The sequence below is a fragment of the Arachis hypogaea genome, chromosome 3 (genome assembly GCF_003086295.3).
Source record: "Arachis hypogaea cultivar Tifrunner chromosome 3, arahy.Tifrunner.gnm2.J5K5, whole genome shotgun sequence".
NCBI classification, from domain to species: Eukaryota; Viridiplantae; Streptophyta; class Magnoliopsida; order Fabales; family Fabaceae; genus Arachis; species Arachis hypogaea.
Genome location: NC_092038.1, coordinates 6741364 through 6757390, shown reverse-complemented (window position 1 = coordinate 6757390; position 16027 = coordinate 6741364). Strand labels below are relative to the sequence as shown.

General features: G+C 36.4%; 3 protein-coding genes across 8 annotated transcripts; 1 reads left to right on the top strand and 2 right to left on the bottom strand.

Moving 5' to 3' along the window:
- Window positions 1–47: 47 nt before the first annotated feature.
- On the bottom strand, window positions 48–4105 carry LOC112789164 (uncharacterized). Of its 6 annotated transcripts, none has more exons than XM_025830940.3 (7): window positions 3692–4104; window positions 3024–3233; window positions 1783–2166; window positions 1300–1402; window positions 857–957; window positions 632–753; window positions 48–507 (listed from the first exon to the last, which is right to left on the bottom strand). In XM_025830940.3, exons 4-7 carry the CDS (start codon window positions 1400–1402, stop codon window positions 216–218), a joined length of 618 nt encoding a protein of 205 aa, XP_025686725.1. In that variant the 5' UTR covers window positions 1783–2166; window positions 3024–3233; window positions 3692–4104; the 3' UTR covers window positions 48–215. The 6 variants fall into 6 exon arrangements, with proteins under 6 accessions (XP_025686725.1, XP_072082534.1, XP_025686724.1 ...); XM_072226433.1 differs by having other exon boundaries at window positions 3024–3193; window positions 3692–4079; XM_025830939.3 differs by lacking the exon at window positions 1783–2166 and having other exon boundaries at window positions 3692–4105.
- An 841-nt stretch (window positions 4106–4946) lies between these two features.
- Window positions 4947–6966, top strand: LOC112789162 (cysteine protease RD19A). Its single transcript, XM_025830936.3, has 4 exons — window positions 4947–5484; window positions 5685–5804; window positions 6099–6345; window positions 6448–6966. The coding sequence occupies exons 1-4, from the start codon at window positions 4972–4974 to the stop codon at window positions 6723–6725; spliced, it is 1158 nt and encodes a 385-aa protein (XP_025686721.1). The 5' UTR covers window positions 4947–4971; the 3' UTR covers window positions 6726–6966.
- Window positions 6967–7420: 454 nt separating this feature from the next.
- Window positions 7421–16011, bottom strand: LOC112789161 (V-type proton ATPase subunit a3). Its single transcript, XM_025830934.3, has 18 exons — window positions 15576–16011; window positions 14963–15007; window positions 14486–14605; window positions 14287–14394; window positions 13338–13448; window positions 13057–13230; window positions 12772–12909; window positions 11989–12096; window positions 11682–11789; window positions 11414–11562; window positions 10332–10485; window positions 9576–9736; window positions 9265–9471; window positions 8888–9071; window positions 8717–8800; window positions 8436–8629; window positions 8124–8183; window positions 7421–8001 (listed from the first exon to the last, which is right to left on the bottom strand). The coding sequence occupies exons 1-18, from the start codon at window positions 15726–15728 to the stop codon at window positions 7797–7799; spliced, it is 2463 nt and encodes an 820-aa protein (XP_025686719.1). The 5' UTR covers window positions 15729–16011; the 3' UTR covers window positions 7421–7796.
- Window positions 16012–16027: the final 16 nt, after the last annotated feature.

Here is a 16027-nt window from a genome sequence, read left to right as displayed (position 1 = left end):
TCAATATAAAATCAAAAAAAGAAAAGAGAACAAGGAGGAGTCATATATGACTTCATGTAAGCATCATGATTGAATTCACTGGTTTGGGAACTAAATTGCCTGTATTTATTTTATGCGAAACATATAATAAATTTTACAATCATGCACATGGAAGATATCACAATAACCTCATATCGTCTAAGCTAAACAGCTTTAAACACCAGGTAGAACACCTTCTATTTTGGCTCAGGTAAATGAATGTCCATGGTAGGTGTATCATGAATGAGAGATTCAAGTTGTTGGTGATAATTTCTCAAATGAGAAACATGTGAAGTTTGCCAGGGGCTAACCTTCACATCTTTGCTCTGTTCTAAAGCTTCTTTTGCTTTGATGTCTTCATGAAAGAATCTAAGGGCATCTGCTGTTGACACGGAATGCACAGATTCATGGATCCCATGGAGTTCATTACGTTTTTCTAGCTTTTCAACCAGCTTCTCTTTTAACTCATCTGGAAGATGCGCAAATGCACTTTACAGTGTCCAAATAAGCAAAAGAAATATTTTAAAAAATAAATTATTGGGGAAGAAACATTATTGAACTCAATTTTACACATAATATAAATCATCTCATTCTGAAAGAACAGAATGCATACCTTGTAACACCTCTTACAGCACCCCAACTATAACCAGCAAGGACTGATTGTTTAAAACCAATATTGAACCCCTCCTGAGATGAAGCTTCCTTTCCCGCTATAAGACCTTCCCGATACCCGATCTATTAAAAATAAGCCAGAGAATGAAAAAGAGCAGCTGATCACTTTATAGAGTTAAGAAAATAGGAAAAAAATAAGCAGTGTTTAATCAAGTTGTCAAAATACCGTGTGGAATTCATCATGCCTCCTTTGCCACTCTCTGTCCAAATCTGATGATTTATCCAACTTGTCATCAGAATCACCCCAAAGATCATCATCATCACATTCTAAAAGCATAATAGACAATTAGTACAAAGCACCAGCACCGTGAGTTTATGCACAAACAAAATAACTTCTATGCCATAGAAAACAGATAAACCGATATCAATAATTTATATATGATATCGACACTTCTATTGAAAAATGCCATTGCCTATCTGACAATATCCTTCACTCGTTACCATGATTCAGATGTGGACGTTAGGATAATACAACGCACTGGCTAAACAAGAAATTAATACGAAATCATAGAATGGCATGAGTCATGGAGTGAAGTCAAGTCTAAACCAAACCATTTTTTGCATTTAGTAATAGAGTTTCCATGTCAACTCATCCACACTAAACCTTACCATGTAACTTATTTTCTTGATCATGAGCACTAGTTGATTTTAGTTCTGATTTTGAAAGTTCTAAGCTTTCAGCATAAAGTTCTTCAGCAAATTTACCCTCCATCTGCAAATAGAGAACAAAAAATAAAAAAGTAAATAAATAATTAGATAAAGTTAACACCAGATATGATGGTTCTCCATTATATACATTAAATCACCAAATAACCCTTAACATTAGAATTTTTTTTCCAATTCAGTATATAATAAATATTAAGGAAATGAACCACTCCTAAAACCTAATCATGACAGGAACCATCAGCTACAACTCAAAACAAAGACCAAAAAAATAGCCCTGCTTTAGAACCATAATTTTGTTGGCAAAAATTTTTGTTTGGGATGTCCAAGGAAGAAAATCAAGCAAACATTATAATGTCACTGCGTCAGAAAATTGAAAAAGAAAAAGCTCTGTAAGAAAAAAGAGAGGAGAAATCAGAAGCTTCTTACTTGAAACCCTTGAATGGCTGGAAAATTGAATTGATCAATTAAGCAATAGCAGTAATAATTAGAGCAAACTCGATGAACGGGAGCTGCCACAAACAGAGCTGCAGCCACGAGCTGACAAAGTGACGAAGGCGACGCTGATGGCTACACTATTGGGCCAGTTTGGGTTTATCATTTGGGCCAATTTGGGTTTGTCTGTTTTATCTGACCAATTGGACCAAAGCGCAACCAAAGCCCAGCAGAGAAGCCTCTTACTCAACGATTTCAAGAAGCTACTTCCTCAACAAAAGGAAGAGGACCGGGTTGGGATATGGGATTGTTGTTTGGGTTTGGTTCTAGTTTGGGTTGTCCTGTTTTGGATCCGGGTTGGATTGTTGGCCCGGATCCCTGTCCAAAAAAAAAAACAAAAAAGAAGCTACTTCCGATGATTCAGTTTGATTTGGTTCGATTTGTTGGTTTTTTCAATCAATTCAAAAAAAATACTACCATACTATTTCACAAAGTCATAACATTGAAATTGTCAAACACAAATACACAATAGCTAACAAAGTCTTGATCCAATGAAATTTAACGACAAAAGAAATTCAATTACGACAATTAAAGAAGTTTAAAAGTTCAATAGTTAACACAACTAAAAATAAAAATAAATTTCCATTAAAAGATAGCCAAGTTATGGTGTCTTCTCTAACAAAACAGCTAAACTTTTTTATATTAGATCTAGTAACTGCAGGCGTGCCCTTAAAATCAAAAGTTTAAATAGGTATTACTGTGAGCTTAATTCAACAATAAACAATTCATGGTACATCAATTTCACTAACTATATAAATTTTAAACAGTAGTTTGAAAAGATAAAAGTTGTTAGGAGGCTCCAAGTTTATACACACTGAATCCCAAACCATGAAATATGAAGCAATCCACAAATTAAACTCATGCTATTTAATCTTATTTCCTGATCAATCTAAAAGCTGTTGCGTGGATTATGCATGAAGACAGAACCATAGCTTACAACTAAATTATCAATGAATCAACATCATTATCCACAATAAATTATCAGCATCACAAGCTTCAAACTTTAACCGCCAATTATCACTAACAGAGCATCATACCAAAAGGGTCATCAAATTTGAGCCAAAAAAAACAAAAGGGTTTTCAAGTTAGAACTTATAACCACATAAAAATCAAAGACTTTTCACCAAATAAAATAAATTACAAGGAAGAACACCGAGAGAGATGATTAGGGGTACCAATGACGAAGGAGACTGAAAAATGGAGAGAGAGTGTCCACAAGAGTCGTTGGAGAGTTTCAATGAAGACTCTCAGGGCTTGGAGCCTCTCTTGGGCCCCGTTGGGGAGTCCGGTGACAGTCTCTTCCTTATTACTAATCTCTTATGCCTCTAGTCCTTGCTTAGATTCTCTATCATTTGATAATTTATCCAATATATCTCTTAGTCAATCTATTAGAAACAAAATCAAGGGTAGAAACACATCAATAAATAAATAAAAAACAGAATAATACCAACAACCAGCAACAATTAACAATAAAGTAATTCAACAAAAGTAATTCAACAATATCCAATTTCTCATGACATATACTAAATCATTAGATACACTGACTGAGGTAATCTAATACTTCAAACATGCTTCCATTATCTCATTATTCAAATTTATCTTTTTGCCATACTGATTTCAATAACCAGCAACAATACCAACAATAAAATAATTCAACAAGACCAACATTACCTGACAAACAGCAACCAACAATGAATCAATAAAACAGCAATTGGTAAACAATGAATCAACAAACAGCAAATCAGCAACAATGAATCAACAAACAACAATACAAACAATAAAGTAAACAATACCAACAAACCGCAACAATGATTATTGAACAAAAATTAGTCAAATTACATACCTGACTCGGTGGCTCGGGCTCCATATTGACTTTAAATGACTTGAATCGGTGGCTGGGTGGGGGACTGGGAAACGCTGCTGGGTGATGGCGTCACTGGCGTGGTGCTGTGCTGGCCTGCTGGGTCAATGGGTGGTGGAGAATGGTGCTCTGTCCGCTGGGTGGGAGCCTGTGAGGGTGGTGCTGGCTGTGGCTGGGGCTTCGTGGTGCACTGGCGGGCGAAAAAGTCCTGGGAGCAGTGGGTGAAAAGGCTTCAGCGTTGGGAGGAAGGCTTCGAGGTGGTGGGAGCTTGGGAGGAACGGCCTCTCGCCGCCGGCCTCCAGACTCAAGAACGTGATTGTAGAAGAGAGCGCTAGGTTTCTATTGGCGGTGGGGTTAGGTCGCGCAGCGCTCATTTGGGGAATTGGGGGTGGGGAGGGGGTGGGGTTGGTTTTTTTAGGGTTTTTACTTTACCGGTTCGGTTCGGTTGGAGTTTTCGTGGTCAGAATAAAAAACCGAACCGAACCAAAAAACCGCAAAACATTTTTTTATTTTTTTGGTTATCGGTTTGTTCGGTTTTTTTGTTCGATTCAATTGGTCGATTTAGTTCGGTCCAGATCCGTTTTAAATGTCCTTAGTGCTAGGAGCAGCAACTTTTGTGATTTGTAGCCATTAAATAGTCATCAATAATAATTTTAATAGTGTAAAATTGGTATAAAATTTTATTTAATGACTCACTTTTTTTTACTGGTTACATGTTGGTTAGAATTTAATAAAGTTATTGGTTTTTTAGACTTTTCTTAAAATATATATATATTAAAAATAAATAAAACAAAATATATATATAATAACTAATTTGATAGTTATTTTTTTTATTTGTATAAATAAATAAAATATTAAATTAAAGTTTGTAAATAAAAAGATAGTGTGGCAGCTAATTTTCAAGTGAGTTTTATCAAGTTAAGCATAGTTAATCGAATTTTTAACGATAACAAAAAAATATATTAAAAGAAAAAGGTCATGCAAAGCAGCAAGCAAGGAAAACTGGGAAAGTAACAAGAAACAAACCAGTAAGCAACTACCATTCAAAGGAGGAGATTGGGCATACTATACGGAAACACTGAATACCTTACCTCACTCCAAAGTTATCTGTCGCTATCACCATTTCACTTTCAGTTTTTACTTTTTAGTGGGACAGAGATTCTTATCAGGTGCGACGCATCCCCACAGTAATCTAACATTCTTAACTCTTAACCTTCACGTTACCGTCACAAGCTTCGTATATATATAAACTCCAAATTCGCATGCATTGCTTCTTCACTTCCTCGCACTTTATTTTCAGTATGGAACGAACAACACTCTTTCTCTTCTCTCTCTTCGCTCTCCTCTTTTTGTTTCTCTCTCCGATATCGTCGGAGGAGGACGGTGGTGCTGACGACGCCTTAATCCGCCAGGTGGTTGGTGACGGCGACGGCGACGGCGACGCGCATTTGTTGGGAGCGGAGCATCACTTCGCCGCCTTCAAGCGGAGATTCGGGAAGGTGTATTCTACGCTGGAGGAGCACGATTACAGGTTCGCGGTGTTCAAGGCTAACATGCACCGCGCGAGAAGACACCAGAGGATGGACCCTTCGGCGATTCACGGCGTCACGCGGTTCTCTGACATGACGGAATCTGAGTTCAGGAAGAACGTTTTGGGGCTAAGAGGGGTTAGGTTGCCATCTGATGCAAACAAAGCTCCTATTCTGCCAACCGCAGATCTTCCCTCCGATTTTGATTGGAGAGATCATGGAGCTGTTACCCCTGTCAAAAATCAGGTTCCTTCTTTTCTGTTATTATCTTCTTTTGGACATTAAATTGGTTTCATGATATATTTAGATATTGATTTAGTTGTTAGATTGATGGTAAATTGGTAATATATTATGTAACATAGGATTGCTGTGAGAAAAAGTCTATACTTGATACCTTCGCTTATATTGAAATGTTAATTGTTGTTGTTGTTGTTGCGGGGGTTTAGGGTTCTTGCGGATCGTGTTGGAGTTTCAGCGCAACTGGGGCACTGGAAGGTGCTCATTATCTAGCTACCGGGGAACTTGTTAGTCTCAGTGAACAGCAGCTAGTTGATTGCGATCATGAGGTTTGTGGTTTAAGACGCAATTGTTATCGTTATGTGGATACTAATTGGTTAATTTCTAAAGAGGTTTAACTTTTATGAATATCCACTTAAATGAATGGTTATGGTAGTTTAGGTAACATTTAGATTTAGCATATACTGATGATCACTTACAAAGTCATGAGATATTACAGAATAATATTTAAACGAATTGGATGCTTAGATTAGTAATTGATACCGAGTTTCATATATATTTTTTATCTACAGCAGCTTTTTATTGCATAGCTTGTCTAAACTTGGATATACTCCTCCGTGCAGTGCGACCCAGATCAACCAGGTTCTTGTGACAAAGGGTGCAATGGTGGATTGATGAACAGCGCTTTTGAATACATCCTTAAATCCGGTGGGATCATGAGAGAGGAAGACTATCCTTATAAGGGTAGTGATCGTGGAACCTGCAAATTCAACAAGACAATGATAGCAGCATCAGTAGCAAACTTCAGTGTAGTTTCACTTGATGAAGACCAGATTGCTGCCAATCTTGTCAAAAATGGCCCTCTTGCAGGTGATTACTACTTACTACTAGTTACAATTTTCTTTGAACAACTTTTGTTTGACAGTGGTTAACAGTGGCTAACATGTTGCAACTCTATGCTGAACTATGCAGTGGCTATAAATGCTGTATTTATGCAGACATATATTGGAGGGGTTTCATGCCCATACATATGTTCAAAGAGGTTGGATCATGGGGTGTTACTGGTGGGATATGGCTCTGGAGGCTATTCTCTGATTCGGATGAAGGAGAAACCATATTGGATCATCAAGAATTCATGGGGAGAAAATTGGGGAGAAAATGGATACTACAAGATTTGCCGTGGACGGAATATCTGTGGGGTGGACTCCTTGGTTTCAACTGTGGCAGCTGTTCATACCACTGCTCATTAGGATGTTAACCTTGTCATTTGTCTGTACATAAACTCTGGTCTTTATTTGCTGTTTCTTTGTTTCAGCCTTAGGACATGCATCATTGCCCGCATTTTAAAGTGGTGCTAGAAGTGCTATTTACTTTTTAAGATGTGCAATCTGATACACAGTTTCTGGAAAACTCTTTCATGAACAATTAATTGGATACTTATTTTCCTTTGTAATGACAAATTGCAAATTAAGAACGGGGTTTTGTGCTTTACTTGGTGTTTGAATTAAACAAAATGATCAAAATTGTTTTCTTCAATCAAATTCGGAACATTTTAAAGAGCAATCACTATCTAGTAGTTGCTCCATTTGCTCATTTTAGTTGAACAAATTAACTTATAAACTCGGATCTAAGTCTAACCAAGCGAACATAATATCTTGCGAACCATATATATTTTGTGAACAGATGAGTGATTTGAAAGTGAAGATCTTAGTCATTAACCCTGGCCACTCCCTTTGATTCAATTTTCTAAACACATTATAAAGCCCCTTTCATATTTAATGGTAGATCTATGTTAAAAGTAAAATGCAAATTATACATTTATAATGTTAATGATGATTGTATATTGACTGTACCATTGAGATTACCGCCCCGGGGATGTTTTACTGATTGTAAAGTTTACGAAGCTCGTTCATCACGCCAAGCAAAATGTTAAATACAAGTGCACTTGGGAACCCAACAGTAATAGATTCTTGATTCTAATAAATCATTTGCCACATGCTTCAAATAAGATGTCAACATAAGGCTACTTGTTTTGGGGACAAAAAAATGAAATAGACATCAATATGTCATGATAAAATTATTATTACAGCCACGCCTGCCTAGCTCATCAACGTTGCTCCCCCTAATGGGGACAATTTATTCCCCTCACTCACTGGCATAAATAAGATACGAAATGGTGTTTGAATGAAAAAAGCTACCAGGATTTCCACCATATACAATGCCGCATTTACCAGTCACTGACTATAGTCACAGCAAATGAAAGAATCAATACAGGTCCAAAGCAATATTACTCCCACGTTCATATATATGATTTTAAAGCATCACTCCTCCTCTTCATCTAGCAATGCAAACGAGAAGGGGTGGAACTTGTATCCATCACCCTCATAGAATTTGTTTTGGAACTCCACCCAATGAAGCCTTAGAGCATGTAAAAAGGCACTCAGGGTTTCCATGACGAGTAATACTCCGACAGTAGCAAATACGAAGACAACGATACCCACTATCAGGATAATCACATTATTGTACCTGTAACATCAGAGAGCAATTGCCAGTCATTGTCGACATCAGTATCATCACTCCAAGTCTCCAACCCAAAGTAATCATCTCATTACACACCAATAAGAAATAAAAATTCATAAACTACATACCCCCATGCCAGAACTAGAACTTTCTCATAGAATACACTTGATAACTCTGAATGGGCAAGACTGGACACAAAGGAGGAAAACATTAGTTAATGCATCACTATAGTTTCATATACGTATATATAAATATATCTAAAGAAGATGCATAAATAGTAAATGCATCATACAAAGTTCCAACCATATAGCTTGTAGAAGTGAGCATTATTAATAGAACAAAAGCCTAAGTTACTAGTCATAAAAACAGCTATATGTTATGCTAGAGCACATTGGATAGTGTATGATTGTTAAGAGAAATCTTATATGATGGAGAGATACCTAAGGGCCCATAGACGAAGGTAAGAAGCTGTGTTAGAGACTGCTCCAAGTACAAACTCTATGGTGTGTATAAGTTGATGCACAAAGACTTCACTGAACTCAAACTCTTCATGACCATGAGAATCATGATTTGACTCCACTTGCAAGCTCTCCTCTGTGGTTTGAAGTGCTGTATATGATTCATCCCCATGCCTCTGAAGTAACAAAACTATTTGAGTCAGAACAAAGGTAAAAGTTCGATGTGTAAAAAGAGAAGAGGCCTTATTCAAAAATCAGCATACAGCTTGGTGTTGAATCTTCAAAATAAATGGTTTTGGGAGCAGCATCCAGGGCACAGCAACAAGAGCCAGAAGCAAAAGCGTCATCTGGCAGGAATGGAACAAAGAATATAAGTGTTGTTCATAGACAAAGACAGGGTTTTCAAGAGAACAAGGGTTTGGAAGCTAAACAACCTGCAAATATTTCTGACCAACAAAGAGTTGGTTTTCACCCAAATCATCTGCTGGACTCAGGAACATGTAGATCATTATATGGTATAAATCAGCCTGAGAACCAGTGCACCACTTCACAATAATAAGCAGGGAGAGATAGCCAAATAAAGCGTTGAGAAATATCATCTGGGGAATAAATTGGAACCTGAGAGTAAAATGGTGAAATAACAAAATTATATTCACTTTAAATTAATGAGCAAGTTCATGAGATAGAAAGATATTTATTAATCTGATTGCATATGCAAAGAATTGTTGAATAGTTTATAGGAATTATATGTTAAAGAATACCATACGACTACCCAAAACAAATGTTCACATTCAAATATATATTAACATACCAGACATTTACATTGTTCCGAAAGAATAGGGCATTGCAATAGCTCATAATAATTCCAAGATTCATTTGAGCGACCCCAAGAAGAATTGACATTTTCATTTTCAATGAGTTTAGGAATGGTAATTCACTTCTGGTACCATGCCATACAGGATCCACACCAAATGGGTAAGTGTGGCGCACTTTTACCAGGCCTGATGTCGTAGCATCACTGCATAAAGAATAGGGAAAAGATAAGAACATAAAAGATGGTGAGTAAATTCCTAAAAGAAAAATGCACAATGTTAAACATTGTGCACCAAAGATTTTAATTACCTGCAAGAAAGGTCATGGCATGCATAAGCAGAGGGACCAAAGAGTTCAAATGGGACAGAAAAGAACTCATTATAGATCAAACCAGTGTAGATTGAGAAGAGTGCCATCAACATAATAACATATCGACCTCCAAAAGTCATTTCGGTGATATCATCAAGCTTCTGTTTTTTAACCCAGACATTTCATGTGAGAATACTCATGAACAAATAAATTGAAATCTATTTATACTAATGGAACAAAAACAATGCACATCATCAAGCAAAGTTCATGGAAAATGGTAATGTCTGTCTGAAATGTTCTTAGTGTACATTAAATTTTAATGACTTTCCATCATCTATTAAACTGCAAAAATGAAATTGCTGAAAGTTGCTAATAAAGAAAAACTTTGCAACCAAAAGAACCAGCATTTGAATACACCTCGTTTAGAGAGGGTGAGGCCTGCCTCCTCCACTAACAAAGAATGTCAGCTCAATTTTTCAAAAAATAACTGGAATGATATTTAGACAAGCTAGATAGCCAAATGTTTCATTAATGCCCTAGCAATACTAGCCCTGTACAATATGAACATAGATTACTAACAAGGCCAAAACATGTTTCTGCATTCAGCCATATAAGCTCACCATGCATAGCATAAGACAGGTAATCAGACATTTTACATAACGATGGAGAAAATATGTTTAACTATTCTTTCAGAAAAATATGAATTTTTGTGCCATTTTTTCAAAGGAAAAAGTTTCAGGTAAACTAAAAGACTACCTGGCTAGAAAGTTTCTTCTCCCTGATTATGAAATAAAGGGCTGCAAGTAGCAAACATATTCCATGACCCCAATCACCAAACATTACGGCAAAAAGAAATGGAAATGTAACTATAGTATACACAGTGGGATTCGCTTCCTGATACTTAGCAACCCTGCAATAGCACAAAATTCAATGCGCAAAGTATTGAGATATTGCAAAATCCACCAACTCCATTATTGTTTTGAACATTCAATATCAAGTTTGATCAGTTTGTTTTGAAACTATAGAACTTCAAAAATAAAATGTATTGAATTTTAACTTCTGCATTTGAACTGTTTAGATAATATCATCTTTAAACATTCACATTCTAATAATAAATCTAATCTGATCCAGGTGTCACTATGTCTATTAGAATTAATAGACTGAGGCTTGCTACTCTTTGACTATTTCAGTATTCTTCTGATGTATTTAATACAACCTAGTACGTCAATGCTATAGTTTTCAGGAGAACTGCAGGACAAATACTGATTAGAAGAAGAAGAATAGAAGTAACAGAATGAGGCTTGCTACTGAGAAGAAGAAAAAGGAAGTTTAAACTCATTATAGTGATAGTGCATAGATCCTATATTATCACCCTTAGGAGAAAAAGGAAGTTTAAACTCATTCATGTATCGCCAATGAGCCTTGGCTCTAATGGCATTTCTTCCCCTCCCCACCTCAAAGGTCTAGGGTTCAAACCCTAGAGAATGCAATTGAGGAAAATGTGATAAAATGTGTGAGGAGTGTGTGGGTGTGTTATGTACCTAGGATTGGGGGTTGTCCAATCCATTGAGGTACCTAGGATTGGGGGTTGTCCAATCCACCGACCAAAAAAAAATAAAAATAAAAAAAAAAACTCATTCATGTATCATAACTTCCAACTATAAATGTCATTTTGTTTGTATATTGATACTCTACAGAACATGCATACTACAAACCTATGATGATCATGCAATAAATATGTTTCACTTATTTTTATATGCTATCTATCCCTCCACGCTCACAGGGATAACCGAACTAATGGATAATAATGGGAAGCAAAAAATTAGAGTGATGCTCACCCATATGAATCAATGATTCCTTGAAATGAAGACGTAACCTTGTTTGTGCGAAAGTATGTAGGTGGCATCTCCCTAGTTTGCAAAACTTGGAAAATAGTACCAACTTGAGAGTTAGAATCAATTGCTGCCCGCTCTAATGCATCTTGAATCTGAAAAACCACACCAGCATATTCCATAAATCAATTTTAGTAACCCACTAACCCTAAAGAAAATATTAACTCTGGGTAGACCAAATGAGATCCATGATGGAATCACAATAACAATTTACCTGCTTTGTTGCAAAAATAGGACTCCACCCTTCAGCCACAAGACATTTTTTCGTCACATCAAGGCTCAGCATGTTCAAGGTATGGTAAACAGATTTTTCCTTCCTCACCTTCATGAGTTGAGAAAAATATAATCAACAGAAAGTAATCAGTAACACCAATAGAAGAAAATACTTTTTGAATAATTGGAAGATGAACACTGGCACTCAACCAAATACTTATAAAGAAAGCTTTTCCAGACAGTTATAAAAATTCATTTTTATTATGTTGCATAACACAGAACATGGTTAAGTTCAATATTTAACATACCAAAAGGTTCCATTGCTCAAATTGGGCACCAATAGTCTGTAGCAAACTTCCCCGGTGCAGCGATCCAGCATCTATAGTAGTCTTCAATTCTGAAAGTCTTCCTGAAACCTGCAGGTAGGTTTGTTAAAACTTGTTCAGGCATAGAGCAAAGAAATTGCAACGTAGCTAATAAGCTGTACAATCAGATGACTGGCTTCTTTATCATCGAAAAAAACTAGAGAACAGCTGAGCTAGGATAACATCCGTCTGCTGGCAACTGTATGGATTAATTTCATTCTTGACTGGGTTTTTCTCCTCCTTTTTTTAATTTGAATGAATAAGAATAGAGTCAGAGCAATGGACTATGGACACCTGGTTAACTGATCTGCTGACACACAAATTGAAAATTCCAAATAACATGCTTATGTTAAAGTTGTGGTTTATATCACCAACCAATGCAATTACAAGTAAAGCACTCAACATAAGCATGTTTCTGGAAGACACCTTTGCGAGAAAATTTCTCAACTACGTTACAGTAATTACACAGATACAGACTTAAATACTCTGACTGATCCTTACAGAAAACATCTTGAACCAATCATTTTCTTGGATATTCAGGGGACACAAAAAGGCTACTGTTCACTACTACAAGAATATATTTTCATGTAATTTAAGCAACCAAAAACCAGCAGCAATCTGATGTCAAGGAATACTGCTAGATAACATCTCCCACTCCACCAATTAGGTAAAGACAGGCCAATCCAACCATTTCAGAGCAATCAATTTAAATTCACAAAAGCAAACCTCTTTAATCATTTGAGCTTGTTTTCCAAGTTCCTCAGCGAAAGGGTAACGATCAGCACCAAAGGCATCACATATTTTCAGAATCTTGGCTTTTGCTTTTTCACCAGCATAGAAGACAACAAAAACATTTTTCTCAGTCTGCAGGTCAAAGTAGGTAAGTCACTATAAGATTATATTCCAATGAGCACAAAGCATATTTATGAACGATCCCTCAGCTATGAACAAAAAAGGTAACATACACATAGTTTCATGGATTTTATGTAAAGGGAAAAACATAAGCAAGACCTTTTCTCCAGAAACAGGATCTATGACAGGATCCTCAACAACAGCCTGCCTCAGAAACACATTGCCTCTAGTAGCACGAAATAAAATTCTCTCAAATGCCTGGGACTTCTCCCTGGGAACAAGGCCAGCTAAAAACCCCAACTTAACTGGCTTCCCTGAATCACCCAGCAATTCCTTTGCACAAAAAAACAAAGGAGGAGCAATAACCAATCCATTAGAAAAATGTTATTGTTGACATTAAATGAGAAAATAAGTTATATAAGAGCAGGTGAGAAATCTACTTGGTCCTGCAACAAAGGTGTTTCCATGGATTCCCCACTCAACTGGTGTGATTCATATTCTCTCTGTTGCTCTATGGCGCGGCTCTGAGCTGACTGGAAAAACTCACCAGCCTGAAAAGGGGAATAAATATTTACTGATTGATCTGGGATCAAGATTGATCATCTAAATATAAAGAATACAAGAAAAATGAGAAGCTAATGCATTTTTCATATCTGGAAATAAGCAAATATATGTAACATCAAACAGCCCAGCAATCAGAAAAGTATTAAAAATGTTTATTGATCAAAATGAGATTTGAAATTGCTTCAATCAATACATACAAATGCAGACTGTACCACATCAAATTATAATTATTTTGCAGATCTTAATGTTTTTCTATTTAACCTGCAGTAGCAAAAGCCTTGAAACATTATCAATTGTTTTTCCTTCCATCAAGCATATCCTACATTCATAATACTACACAGCAACTGCTTATATGTTATCTTCAGTAAATCAATTGAACAAAATGTTAAAATATCCTAAGTCATGAAGCAAGTCAATTTGCAAAATATTTGGTTTTGCTTAACTTTAACACGGATCAGCTTTCTCGTTAAATGCTCTCTCTGCCGCAATTTTGATTATAAGCTTTTCAAAAAACAAGAATTAGACAATCCAAACATGTTCGATAGGTAAATCTGAAACTTTCATATATTCTAGTTTAACATTGATTTAAGATACCGATCCAATGCTATACTTTCATTTTCCCAAAAATTAAGGAACCAAATAATTTACTTCAGTTATTTTCACTAACTATGCATCTTAAAAGAGTATATAATGGTTGTTACAGGCCACTAAAATGCACAAGCAGGCTATATGTATGAGGAAGAAGATAACTAACATAGTTCCCTAGATTATGCAATGTGAATGTAAGACACAAAATAGTCTCCTTAAGAAGAAACAAAAAGGCACCTTCTGCAGCACGAGCTTATACTCCACAAGTTCATTGTAAGTGCGTTGCAACTTTTCACCATTTGCATTCATCTCAGTTAACTCTACTTCAATGTCTGTAAGTTTGACCTATTACAAGACATGGCAAGTGTTAACTTATTAAAAAATAAAAAATATAGAAAGGGGAAAACAACTTTATAAACAAAACATATTCACGTACATCAAGATCATCGATGTTCAGATCAACATGTCCTAAGGAATTTTTTGGAGAAACACCAGCCTTCAACATTTGCTCCTTGAAGAAACGCAACTTACGAGCCATCTCTCCACATCTTTTTATCTTGATAAGCACAAATAGTTATCCCGACAAATCCCAAAACATATAATCAATACTTCGATCCTTTGCTTGATAATCAAAACAATACGATAAAACTTTCAACATAAAGTCACAGCAGCACTTAATGAATGGTTGGCTTGGGTCAGGTGATTGCTAATTCATGTCCAAAGGGTTTTGTAGAGAAGCCAAATGGCAATGAAGAGAATGCCAGTTCAATAGGCCATAATTAACAACATCTTTTTAAACAACTATTGGGATTAACAATTTCTCCTTTATTATTTTTTCTTTTTTCATCAACATTCACCACAAACAAAGCGTTTTCAGGAAGCAGTGGCTTAAGAAAGCAGCAAACAAACACACCTGAGTCGCATAAGTCCGCTGAAAAGGGCTCTTCTCTGCATTGAGCTGAAAGAAAAGATTCAAAAGAACACATTATGCTTCAATTTAGAGAAACTTAAAAACACGATTACTTAATTCACTGCTATCTACGATAGCAAATTTTACCCTAACTATTCTGCACAATCCTTTTAACTTGATCACACACACACACACAAACTGTTCAACCTTTATGTAAAAACTATGATCAATACCTACATTCCAGTTGCTAACGAATTCTGAAGTAAAAAATTTTATTCAAAAAGACTATGTTCGCCACTTAATTAGCTATAATTAAAGAAGCCTAGCAGGATACTGAAATCAAGTAATCTACCGAGTCTCACGAAAACGACAGAATCAGTTAAAAGGAATCAAGTGAGAGATAAGCGAATTGAGCACGATGAGAGTGAAGCAGAAGTCATTCTCAAACAGGAACTACAGCTTCCTCAGATCAACAAGCACGCGCAAATTATCTTTCAAATAACAATCGAAAACGAAGGAAAAACCTAATTATCAAAAGCTAGTAAACGAAAAGGCGATCAAAGAGAGAATTGAAGTGAGGAAGGGTTTATGAAAGAGAGAGAGAGAGAGTACGGACATCTTTGAACTGAAGGAGGCCAAGGTCGCCGAGGTAGGAGACAGTGCGATGAGCGGATTCGATGGGAATGATGAGCTGAACAAGCTGCATCGGCTCCGAGCGGAACAGATCCATCGGAGGGCAACAACCACCGCCACTCGCTACCTCTCCCATTCTTCACCCTGCGACTGCGAAGCTTCAAGAAAAACCGATCTCAGTCACGCAATTATTGTTGTGACCCTCTCAGGACTCAGAGAGAGCTTTTCACCTTCTTTCTACCTCTAACCCCTTCTCTCTCTATAATCAGCTAAGCTTCTTCCTACACGTTCCTTTCCTGGTTAAAACTTGTGATTGATTGATTGTGTAATTTTCTCCCCTTTTTTTTAAAAAAGAAATATATTTGTGTTAAACTGGACCAACAAAATTGTATAAATAAGTACGTAAAAAAGTGTATGATAATAATTGATATTAAA

Excerpts from the sequence above, each read along its gene's own strand:
- LOC112789164 (XM_025830938.3), bottom strand. The coding sequence starts at position 3,715 with ATGGAGCCCGAGCCACCGAGTCAG. Across the intron at positions 754-856 it reads GGCATGATGAATTCCACACG|ATCGGGTATCGGGAAGGTCT; the intron begins GTATTTTGACAA and ends TATTTTTAATAG. Across the intron at positions 508-631 it reads GCTGTAAGAGGTGTTACAAG|TGCATTTGCGCATCTTCCAG; the intron begins GTATGCATTCTG and ends GACACTGTAAAG.
- LOC112789162 (XM_025830936.3), top strand. The coding sequence starts at position 4,972 with ATGCATTGCTTCTTCACTTCCTCGCACTTTATTTTCAGTATGGAACGA. Across the intron at positions 5,485-5,684 it reads TTACCCCTGTCAAAAATCAG|GGTTCTTGCGGATCGTGTTG; the intron begins GTTCCTTCTTTT and ends GCGGGGGTTTAG. Across the intron at positions 6,346-6,447 it reads CAAAAATGGCCCTCTTGCAG|TGGCTATAAATGCTGTATTT; the intron begins GTGATTACTACT and ends TGAACTATGCAG.
- LOC112789161 (XM_025830934.3), bottom strand. The coding sequence starts at position 15,728 with ATGGGAGAGGTAGCGAGTGGCGGTGGTTGTTGCCCTCCGATGGATCTG. Across the intron at positions 14,606-14,962 it reads AGCGGACTTATGCGACTCAG|ATAAAAAGATGTGGAGAGAT; the intron begins GTGTGTTTGTTT and ends GTGCTTATCAAG. Across the intron at positions 8,002-8,123 it reads GTTCTAGTTCTGGCATGGGG|GTACAATAATGTGATTATCC; the intron begins GTATGTAGTTTA and ends CTGATGTTACAG.